Genomic DNA, 11,120 nt, shown 5'->3' with positions numbered 1-11,120 from the left:
GCAATATAGATTTGTTTCAACGAGTGTGGTTATCAAACAAGAAAACGCCTATGGAAAAAATACAATCTGGTAAACGAAAGTGGGTTGGACAAGCAAGTCATGTAATGTTTCTTGTTGATGTCGAGGGAGAGAGAAGATATTGTTTCCAAGCTCGACGTGGTAGAGTAGGCAGTGCTGAGTCCTGCTATGAAGGAAAGCACGAAAGACAGCGGTTAATGCTCATTGCACTGGGAACGAGCTGAGTGAAGCTGGTTGGAGTTGTCATATTTGAATCTTGCCACAGAGCCGCTATTGGAGATCGCGTGTGAGTAGTAGGGGTGATGATCTCTCCGCGATGACCATGGGTAGCAACTGGTCAGAGAGGCGTTGCCGCTCAGCTGACATGCCATGTCCGGGGTGCGGCACGGCCTCGTCTTCTACAGAGCACTCGACCATATGTACTCGGCACACATACATCCGCCATGGCAAAAGAAAGGCCGATACCACAGCCACGGCCATGTACGCAGCCAGACTTCTTTGTGTCGTCGTCTTCATCTTTCGTTGTTGTTGACTTTTGCTTCTTTTTGGCTTCATGCAAGATGCACGCCAAGATATATGTGTCATGTGACTCTCTTCTGGCCCTGGGAGCTTGGGCCTCGGCTCCTTGAGAACTACAAGGGGTAAAAGGGTGATATCACCATGCATAAATATGCAAGATACATCCAAGGCTTTGAAGGCAGCAGCCAGCAGCTAGCAGTTGACAGCTCGACCATGGGAGAACCCCTGTTGGCTGCCAATAAGGATGCTCTCCAGTCTGGCAAGCAAACGGATGGTTCCGTATGGAGAAGTTATTCAGCGATAACTACGGAGCGAGTATATTCCTAATGAGGCCATCGACCTTTTTTTTATTCGGGTTAAAGTCATTCATTTTCCTTCTCAACCAACTACCTAGATATCTAACCAATCTACTACAAACAAGACGATGTCTACTACAGCGTTAAGATTATGATGTCTTCCCAGCCAACTAAATCTAAGGATTCTAACTCATCCCCAAAACCTCCTCTAAAGAGGGACCTTAAGTTTCTTGAAAACCTCGATTATTTCGCCATAAAAGCTCATCTCAGAGATATGAGTAAGGAGGAGCGCGATGCACTTGATAAAGAGACTAGCTTTAAGGGTAGGCTACTTTTTTACCTTCTTTTTCTATAGATAGTTTAACTTACCTATTTTATAAGATACAAGAGGCCCATCAATTCCATACGATAATGAGGACGACATTCTTTACGAGAAAGAACTGATGCTAGCTCTGGATGAGGAATCCAATAAAGAAAAGAAGTGACGGGCTTATAATTATATTATCCTGCTAGTATTACTCCGTATAATGTTATATTTTTGCCCTGCCATACAAACCTTCTCTTTAGGCGTTTGGCGAGGTCGAGGAGTGCAGAGTACTCCAGTAACTACGGAGAAAATAGTTAGTTAATCAAACCCAGCCACTTAAGTCCTACATCGTAGACCCCTCACATAGCTATCTGCAATGCTCCCCAGGCAAGAACTTCACTCCATCATATCCGCTCGTTTACCCCGTATCTATTTGCCTACTGATAGTAAGCATTGTCTCTCGCTTCTTTTGGTCGTTTCTTGATCCCCTTCTCAAGTATGTTCTACTCCGGCTACTCAAGCGACGATGAGGACCACGAATGCCAGACGTGCACCCGCCGATTCCGTACCTGGCCTTCTTGTAGGCAGCATATGAATGATACAGACCACTGGGCTCCCACCTATGACTGCGAGGTGTGCACCAAGGAGTTCAGTTCTGAGCATGCAGCGAACCAGCATATGAGCGCCGTTGGACACTGGGCACCTAGGTACGATTGTGAAACCTGTAACAACAGGTACCTTTCTCAGGAGGCCGCAAATCAACACATGAAAGAGTATGGGCATTATAAGTTCTACTGTAAACCCTGTGATAGGACATTCCAGAACCGGAACAGCCTGAACATGGTGAGATTTGTTCATTTTCCTTCCATTTGCTATCCAAGATTGGTGCCAATTATTCGTGTCTGCAGCACATGAGGTCGAAGGCCCATCTTGGTGGTAGCATCGCCTGTCCCTTCTGCGGAGTCGGGTTCACCACTGCAAGCGGCCTCGTTCATCATCTTGAGAGAGGTGCTTGCCCTCGCGCACCCAGCCTGAACCGAGAAACCATCCTCCGCAAAGTCCGCGAGTTGGACCCGAATGGCCGAATTACCAACAGACAGATCGAGTGGCGCGACGAAGATAACGTCCAGTACTCTGCTACTCAGCACGCGTTTAACGGCCAGTACTGGCAGTGCTATCTTTGTTCATCTACCTTTAACAGCGTCAATGGCCCCAACAGCCATCTCAACTCGCCCGTGCATAAGCAGAAGGTCTATCGTTGCCCAAACAGGTTGAACAGATGTTTGAAGGAGTTTGTCACGCTCGCTGCGTTGTTCAACCACTTGGAAAGCGAATCTTGCGCTGCCATGAGGTTTGAGGTTGTTCAGCGCGGAGTGAATGATATGCTTATGGGGAGAAGATTAATTGGAATGTGAGGACGTAGACTCTCCTTGAGTGTTGACAATTAGTCCTCGGAGTCTCCATAGTTTTATTGTCGTCCTTTTCATGTACGTGGTGTAATGGATGTGCAGAGAGTAACCCCCTATTTCTATTTCTATTCCTACTCCTCTGTCCTCTGACCCGGAGTCACCGGATACCTATCGTTTTAGCAAATCTATCTCATTTAATTTTGTCTCAATATCACGTACCTAAACCGGAAATAGATCGAGAGTAGTCAACGTATACAATTTGCCCTTAGTGTGTTTCTAAAGGACGTAATTTCTAATTAGAATAAATAGTTAAGGCAGAAGATAATAGTAATACATGATCATATATAAGACAGGGAGTAGAGATAAGTAAAAAGGTACCGTATTATATCCACAAGTAAGATCCCATAAGATGCATTAGAAACACCCAAACCAAACACCCCCTTTCCATGCTAATATCAAAACATCTAAACAGCCAAAAATAGAACCTTTTATACATATCCAGGCATGGAATAGAAGAAGCATTTGGCTCCAGCCGGGCTCGCATTATACCTTATACTCATCTGCTTATTTGTCCCTGGCAGCTCCACCACTGGCTCGCCACCACAAATCTCCTCCCCATTTCAAGAGCCGCTCGGCAGCAGCTGTAGGGGTATCGACTGCAGGGCGAATGTCAAGGAAGAACACAGGTTCGCCAGTAGGCTCCGGAGGTCCAGAATAATAATCGATTACATATCGAATTTCCTTGTCGCCGCTTGGAGTCTTACGCAAGACATACCAATCGTGTCTATCGAAAGGAGGAGCGGTTCTAAAAGTAGAGCGTTAATCGAAAGGTCATTGCAAAGAATATGCTGGGCGGATGATAGATACTTACCCGAACTTCGAGGGATATACCCAACCCAACATCTGGAGTATCTGCGCTTTAGGGGTCAACTCCTGAGGCCTGCCCATAAACCTGGCCAAACGCGGCTCGTCGTCGCTCGAAGATTCCCCGCCAGAGCGCATCCTCTCTCTTTCCAGATCCATGGCAAGATTTTCCGATCCACGCCTACATCTTTCCCAGCCTCGTCCTAGTCCCTGGGAAAAGGTGCGCTCCCAATCCACAATCTCCTGCCATGCTCCTTCATTAAGGAAGTTGTGTACAGATACCATCGACTCAACTGCGTCTTGTGGTGTATCTGTGTATCCCTTTCGAAGCATCGCGTTATACATCTGCTGCGGAGAAGGATATTCCCATTTCGCACCGGAGTTGTCACCTCTTGGGATGGACGAGGGTTCTCGATCCACGGGTAAGTCGACAGATTGATTCGGGGCTCGAGACTGAGATATGTCGGCAAACATGTAGTTCAACGGGTTTAGCATTGATAGAACAGATTTCTGTTCAGGTTCGGTGGGTGGAGACGGATTTTTTGGTTTCGCGGAGTTCGAGGGTGGGACGAAGAAGGGTGAATCTTTTGATCGAACTGGACATGAGCCCTCCGGTGTGGATTGGGTAATTGGCGACTGGCCATGCTGAACTGGACACCGAGACTATAGTGTCAACTTTTTAGTTACTTCTCTTCATAGATGATAGTTTTAAGATGCGATGCTGCTTACAATGCCCGAATCGTTAGGTGACGTAGTGTGAATTTCAGGCTGCTTCACAGCAGGTGCTGGAGATGCCCAAAACCATCCCATTGTTTATTGCCTAGATATTCTCTGAAAATAAATAAGACGAAACAGAGAGCTGTCTGGTTGTGTTCGGGTGTTATGGCTTCCACTTTTCTCCTATTGCAAGGAAAAAAAGTTGATGAAACTCTATTCACGTGACGTATTGCGATCTTTAAAATTTTAGCCAATCAGAGTGCATGCATGTATCCGCGGTAGTTAAATTGGTGTATAAGTAGTATCTAAAAAAGATCTAAACTCCCCCTTTCTTCCCAAGACACATTCGCCAAGGGGGAACCGGTAAATGATCCGCCCGAAAATAAAACAAACTCTAGATGGTATATATGTTTAAACTCCAGGCAAAGGTCGTAGCATGAAGGGCCTGAAAGCCATCGCTGCTGGGTGTAGCATTGTTCATAAAATTTCCTTGATAACGTTGAATGACTGGGCCTCGAACCATAGTTTCTTCCATATATGTCCGTGTAGCGGAGCTGCGTAGAGGTATCCGTGCATTACTGATTCAACTTGCTCCCAAGTCTGCCAGTTTTTTATTATGGAAATGTCATGTAGAATTTCCACGAACCACGACCTCAAGAGCGGGTCGTAGGCGCTGGCAATGCTGATAAATGTCACCCAGGCGAGGAGTGAGAGATCTTCTGACGGCAGGGCAGATATTGGTTTAGAAAAACATCTGGCGAGAGCGTCCTTCAGATTTTTTGTCACTGCTCGACCAGTTCCGGACTTAGGTGGAGAGACAACAAAACAAGTGCTGAGGTAGGATAAGGTCGTCAATCGGGTGACGGTCTCTATTGGGTTCAAATGTAAAATCTCCTTGTCAGAAAGGCCTTTGGCTTCCGGTGAACGATAAGGATAATCCAAAAGTTCATGTTCTATTTCGTGGCCTTTCATGAGGAACATTTCGTGCTCCGCAGCGGTGAGCCCTGAGGGGTCGGTGCGATGGAAAACCTCAAAGAAGAAGACATCTCGGACTTCTTGTAGTATAGAATTGAGCATGGGACTGAGATGTTTATTTGCGCACAAAGTGTTGGCGAGGTTGCTTAGTTGTGATGTTGGGGGAGGAGTGATTTTGTCTCTAACTTCGGACGGAAGCGGTTGAGGCTCCCAGGCTAATGGGAAAAGAGGCCGGCTTAATAGCGTACAGGCTGATTTGAGGTCGCATCTAACAATTCCTTGGTTTAGTAGCTGGCCTTATATATCTCTAAATCAAAAGAGTTACGTTCCCAGGCTGCACTCACGTTAGAACGGCGCCTATGCCCCGGGAGCCTTGCATTGCCATGTTTAATACCCCTCCACGGTAATCGACTATTTTCTTCATGCCTAACCAGTGAACCCTGGCTTCTTCAAATAGAGCTAATGTCAACTGTTTTGCATAACGGATTGTGTCAGAATATCAATAAGCAACAAATTATCATGGGTGTGCGCAAGATATAATTATTGCGACATACCGTTGCCGATATAAGCCCACACACAATATCTATCGCAGTATCATCTACCGCTTGCTGCGGATCTGGGTCCCGTAGCTTCTGGTTCATCTCCGCTATACATTTGGCCTTCATGACGTAGAATGTGGGGTCCGGTAGTATAGACTCTTCTTTATCAGTACCTGCAAGTGTTATCGAGTGATTCTGTTCGAAAATCGCTCTATGGGCCGCGCTAAGAGTCATTTGGGAAAAGAATGAAGCGGACGATGACACGGCAGCAACCATCATTATGGCTAATCGTCTGGTTTCTGCATCTTTTCTCGCTTCAATTGGAAAAGTCATGGGTATGAGGGTTTTGGAGACTATCGGTTAGAATTCGTGGTAAGTAGCTTCATCAGATAGCGTCGTTCATCCTATCCTTGGTGCTTTCGTTCTTTTGAGAGCGGGGTATTCATATGAAATTGGGTATAGTAAAGGTTGACACCAAAAAGAAGAAGGAAATTGACTTACTATAATGCAGTAAGTTGCTGACTACATGTCCCAAGCCTTCACAACCTTTTAGAGTGCTCATCGGTTCTATAGTTGGATAAATGGGGTGTGCTAAAGGGTTGTGAAATATGTAGATATGCTGTCCCTTTATATTCGATCCTTTAAGCGTGACCCACGAAGGCGGTGCCTTTAGGCCAGAGTACGCCTCTGCTGTAGGCACTCCACGATCGTTTACTCGATGCGTGATGACAGCCGTTGATGAGCCATCGCTCGAAGACGAGGAGTCATTCTTCCTGGCAGACGCCTTCTTAGAGACTCGTTTAAGACCGGCAATCCTTTCCCTGCGGCGGACGTCTCGCATTACATGAGAACGTATCATCTTCCGGGTATCAGAACCCTTCCTCCCCTTCAGAGTCGACTCTTCATCTTGCCCGATAAATGTAAACGATGGACGTTCATAGGGCAAAGATTTCTCTGGACGCTATGTTAGCAATGTTTTTCTTTTTTACGATCTCATCTCAGCCACACTTCGTATCTTCTGCTCTATCTGAGGGTATAGCTAGAGCTTCGGTGGGTTTTGACAACCTCTTGAAGGAACAGCTAGCTTCACCGATTGAGCCGGGATCGCCGAGAAACCAGGAACATGGTGTCCCCAGCTTCTGCAGAAATAAAACAAATTACATAGAAGAAGAAAAAGAAGGACCGAGTCAACATACCAGGAGTAGTCCCCGAGCGAGGCGCGGAAGAAGTAGCATCGGGCGAAGAGGAGGATGAGCTCGGAGATGCATTAAACCCCTTGGGCACAATGATGGGGCTCTTCTGGGCCATTTTGGTGGCTCAGAGAAGACCGATATCAGTTTCCTGGAGCTTGCCAATGGATTATAGATGGTATGAGTAACTGTGTGGCGAGTCGAGGGATGTTCCTCAGATCATATGTCGAGGGGTTCCGTCAGAGTTTCATTAGAATTAAGTAAAAGGGGGCCAAACGGCGAGGTTGCAACTTGCGGCTGAAGCAAAAAAAATAAAAAATTCAGGATGCAGCGCAGTAGGATCCAGAAGGGCTAAAATATTCCGGCGTGAGGCTCGAGCAGCACACAGGGCTGCCTGTCGTACGTGTGAATAACGGCAATTCCCTACATTTAAATAGACATGATGTCGGTTTTTCCTCGTCCGCCGTCTTTTATTTAGCCTTCGACCGGCCCGTCTGGTTGGTGTGAGACCCACCGTCTGATGTTTAAATAATCAGCATCTTGTTTCATGGAGGAGGTGGCCAAAGAACAAGTTATCAGCTAACTAGGCCGAGCTAGCAGTCTAGGGCGCGGCTCCAGTGGTCTATATCTACACTCCGCGGAAGAGCGGGCTGCATACATATACGGACGAACCTGGGGTTGATCCCGGCCTCGGGCTGCAGAACCCATCGACGGCCGGCGGCAAGGTTGAGCCACTCGCCGTGAAAGTGATAGAGTCTATCAAGAATCTTTGTTAATACATTCTATCTTGCTATACAACGCCAAGAGTGGGAGATTATGCACATCGCAAAGTATTACTATGTGGGTGTGCCCGACGATGAGCGTGTGGCCCCCAGCCCTATGAATAGCAACGGGCAAGGAAGTGGCTGAAGCGTATTCCATCAGAGACCAGCGAGGGAGTCGTATTGGCAGGGTTGGATATCGTCTCAAGATCTGCTACCATGTCCGGGTGTCGTCAAATAATCGTGTCAACAGTGCATACCCCAGCACTACGCCAACGCATATCCATACTTTATTTCTTCGAAACCAGCTCTCCCCAACATCCCTCGCCCGCTGGCCACCTTCAACAACTACCCCTAACCCTGTGGCGCTCCCACCTGGCCGCCGTCGCAGCGCATTGGTCTCGGGTGAGCAGGTACTGCTGTTCTCGGCTAACAATGCTTCGTTAGGATCCGGCAATATCTGTCCCGTGGCTGGGTCGACGCGATTGTCCTTGATCCATTTCCAATTCTCCTGGTCTAACTCAGGCCACTCTGCGCGAAACTTCTTGCCCCCATCTCCAGCTTTGATATTTGCAATCCCCTTGATCGTTGACGTGACACCCGGTACGGCTTTTGTATAAGAACCGCCGCCAGTAGAGTTCCACCATCTCGACCTCGCTGCGAATAACTTGCGTTCGGCTTCGGAGGCACTCACGCTGCCTGTCGTCATCTCCTCGCTGTTCATAAATGACAAGAGTCCGATCAGGATCGTCGAGACTTCCCACGCCGGGTTGAAGGACTTGGGGTGGAAGTCACTTATGCTGAGACAGAGGCGGGTCGATGGCATAAAGCGTCCGCTGGGAGTGTGCATTCTTATTGCCGGAGGCGCGAAGGGATATTCTGGCGGGAATATTAAAGTACCCCAGTATTGACCATTCTCATAGGGTGTCTGTGGGGCGCCTGTGAGTATGTAATGCCATCTAAAGTTATCTAGTTAGAAAAGGCTGCGCATTCAGAGGTCGATTGGTAGGTGGGAGGGAGATCATTGCGTACTCTAGTATATTTGACTCCGACGGATGTGCAACGATGTACGGAGGTGGATTCTTTTGGATATTTTGGTACTCGCGGGAGAGCTGAGGTAGGATATGGTCAGCACAGTTGTGATAGCAGTCATGATCTCTCCCGTTATGCTTACTCGTTTGGTGGCGGCTTTGGTAGCCATGGTGCGCGATTGGCGGTCTCGTGGTCTTTTCAGGCGAGAGTTGAACGGAAGAGAAGATGGTGCAGATTCTCCTTTTTAAAAAAAACAATATCGAGGCGCAGTATAACACGAACCGGCAGACTCCAACCCGTTACCCGTACAATAACCGTAGAAACGAGAAATAAGCGTGCAATGATGGTATTTATCTTCGGCTTCGATGATGGAAGATCGATCTTTCTACGCAAGCCGCTCACGTGACTATAACTCCGTCATATGACTCACGTGATATTATTCTTGTTTCCTGCGGTCTTTGAATGTTCGGCGATAGAACGAAACGAAAAGGACGGACGGCTTCAACTAACGCAGTTACAGCTGTTGTAGGAGCCGCGATGGTTTCTTCACTTCACGGCGAAGAAGAGGTATGCCCGATCTACCTGTCGGCCGCGCTGCACCCCGCCTGGCAACCCGAATTGGAGCGTTTACTGACAGGTTGCCCGTCTAGATCTTCGACCGTCTTCAGAAACACGCAGTTGACCCGAAGGTGCTAGAAGAGCGGAAGAAAGCAGTCAATGAACGAATAAGTGGCATTTACCAGAAGGCTCAGGCTCGCCTTGCAGAATTGGTCGGTCTTGACTCGATTTTCCCGCTAATTGGCTTGCCTTCTTTGCGTGCACTAACTCTCCGGTCCCAAATCAACAGCTCGAGCAAAATTCCACGTTACCATGCACTATTTCCTCTGTCCAAGTCCTCAATGCGCCGAATACCAGGAGAGGCTTCCTTGAGAAGGCCCTCCAGCCCTTGTTAAGCGAAAATAAAGGCCGCACACTTACTCTATCGGAGACCCTCGAAGAAGTAGCGAAATGCACGAACAGGCTAAATCAATTCGGTAAGCCTCTGAGCCCGTTCAGTATTGAGGTCACCGCCTGTTTATACAGGTTGACGGAAGATTGTCTAGAAAAACATGTACTTATTACCTCGAAACAGACATATTCGAGCAACCGATTGGTGTCTATTTTGATAAGCCCTCACAAACCGACCCGAGCACCACTCCAACCGATTTGAGTGTTTATCTTGCCACCAAAGAGAAATCTCGTCTGCTGTTGAAGACCGGAACCGATCTCGGAAACGCAGAAGGGTCGGCCTACGGAAATCTCCTCTGGCGGAACATCTTCGGCGGTGCAGAGAACTTGAACTTGAACGCCTCTCTCGGCACACGCACGAGATCATCTTACCAGGCCGTTTTCGAAACCCCAATTCTTAGCGATCCGAACTTTAGATGGGAGGCCGGGGCTGTTGCGAGCGATACAAAGAAACCCTGGGCAAGCCACGAGGAAGTACTGAAGGGCGCCTGGACCAAATTCCGCTGGCTTAACGGCCGTGGCCATCGACATGAAATAGCCCTTAATGGCCTGTGGCGCCAGATTACGGGCTTAGCACCCAATGCCTCAACAACCGTTCGCGAGGATGCTGGCGATAGTGTCAAAACTAGCATCTCGCATATATGGGTTAACGATCGCCGTGATAACCCCATTCTTCCAACACGCGGATTCTACACACGGACTCTGAATGAACTTGCCGGATGTGGTCCATTGAAAGGAGATGTAGCGTTTTGGAAGTCGGAAGTAGAGACCCAGACAGCGATCCCGGTTCCTGTTCCAGGCATCGAGGGAGATAGTGGGATAAGCTTCACTTCGAGTTTCCGAGCTGGCCTTCTGTACCCCCTGGGCCTAGACTCTGACTCCAAACCTCAGCTTTCAAAGATCAACGATCGTTTCCAACTGGGGGGGCCAACGGACGTTCGTGGCTTCAGGCTGTCTGGCCTGGGACCTCGCGAAGGACCAGATGCGTTAGGCGGAGACCTTTATGCTGCAGGAAGCGCCAACATCTTCTTCCCTCTCCCCCGCGTTGGTGCTGATAAGCCCTTCAGACTCCAGGCGTTCATCAATGCAGGCCGCCTGCTTGCCCTGCGAACACCCACCGGCCAGGCTCCGACATCAAATGCTGAGGTTCGGGAGAGTGTATGCCACACGATCGCCGAGCTTCAAAACGGTCTACCAAGCGTTGCCGCCGGGGTAGGACTTGTATACGCTCATCCTGCTGCTAGATTTGAGCTCAACTTCTCTCTCCCGCTCGTGGTTAGAAAGGGAGAAGAGGGCAGGAAAGGCCTTCAACTTGGAATTGGAATTAGCTTCTTGTAGACTATGACTTGTATTAACATTATATATTTTCCCATGTTTTAAAAAACAATAGAAACCTAGTCTCGATTCGACTTGTTCTCGATTTCTTTGGTGCTGTTTGTATAAACTGGGCGGTTTAGTGGCTGTGATAAAAGAGTAAATAAACAT

At 48.1% G+C, this 11,120-nt stretch overlaps 5 protein-coding genes across 5 annotated transcripts; 2 read left to right on the top strand and 3 right to left on the bottom strand.

The window, feature by feature from the left end:
• Positions 1–1,638: 1,638 nt before the first annotated feature.
• On the top strand, positions 1,639–2,555 carry GIQ15_06074 (uncharacterized protein; the record flags this gene model as incomplete). Its single annotated transcript, XM_033553491.1, has 3 exons — positions 1,639–1,847; positions 1,953–1,983; positions 2,049–2,555. 3 exons carry the CDS (start codon positions 1,639–1,641, stop codon positions 2,553–2,555), a joined length of 747 nt encoding a protein of 248 aa, XP_033404635.1.
• A 558-nt stretch (positions 2,556–3,113) lies between these two features.
• Positions 3,114–4,223, bottom strand: GIQ15_06073 (cytochrome c heme lyase; the record flags this gene model as incomplete). Its single annotated transcript, XM_033553490.1, has 3 exons — positions 3,114–3,354; positions 3,421–4,076; positions 4,143–4,223. 3 exons carry the CDS (start codon positions 4,221–4,223, stop codon positions 3,114–3,116), a joined length of 978 nt encoding a protein of 325 aa, XP_033404634.1.
• A 384-nt stretch (positions 4,224–4,607) lies between these two features.
• GIQ15_06072 (uncharacterized protein) lies at positions 4,608–6,952 on the bottom strand (the record flags this gene model as incomplete). The annotated part of the gene is made up of 5 exons (XM_033553489.1): positions 4,608–5,373; positions 5,450–5,574; positions 5,660–5,817; positions 6,146–6,598; positions 6,841–6,952. 5 exons carry the CDS (start codon positions 6,950–6,952, stop codon positions 4,608–4,610), a joined length of 1,614 nt encoding a protein of 537 aa, XP_033404633.1.
• Positions 6,953–7,809: 857 nt separating this feature from the next.
• On the bottom strand, positions 7,810–8,796 carry GIQ15_06071 (ubiquitin-conjugating enzyme E2 6; the record flags this gene model as incomplete). The annotated part of the gene is made up of 3 exons (XM_033553488.1): positions 7,810–8,554; positions 8,628–8,707; positions 8,770–8,796. The coding sequence occupies 3 exons, from the start codon at positions 8,794–8,796 to the stop codon at positions 7,810–7,812; spliced, it is 852 nt and encodes a 283-aa protein (XP_033404632.1).
• Positions 8,797–9,164: 368 nt separating this feature from the next.
• On the top strand, positions 9,165–10,973 carry GIQ15_06070 (sorting assembly machinery subunit; the record flags this gene model as incomplete). The annotated part of the gene is made up of 4 exons (XM_033553487.1): positions 9,165–9,194; positions 9,278–9,397; positions 9,475–9,661; positions 9,760–10,973. The coding sequence occupies 4 exons, from the start codon at positions 9,165–9,167 to the stop codon at positions 10,971–10,973; spliced, it is 1,551 nt and encodes a 516-aa protein (XP_033404631.1).
• Positions 10,974–11,120: the final 147 nt, after the last annotated feature.

Source organism: Arthroderma uncinatum, assembly GCF_011692745.1.
Source record: "Arthroderma uncinatum strain CBS 119779 chromosome Unknown scaffold4, whole genome shotgun sequence".
NCBI lineage: Eukaryota > Fungi > Ascomycota > Eurotiomycetes > Onygenales > Arthrodermataceae > Arthroderma > Arthroderma uncinatum.
This window is presented reverse-complemented; position numbering and strand designations above follow the sequence as displayed.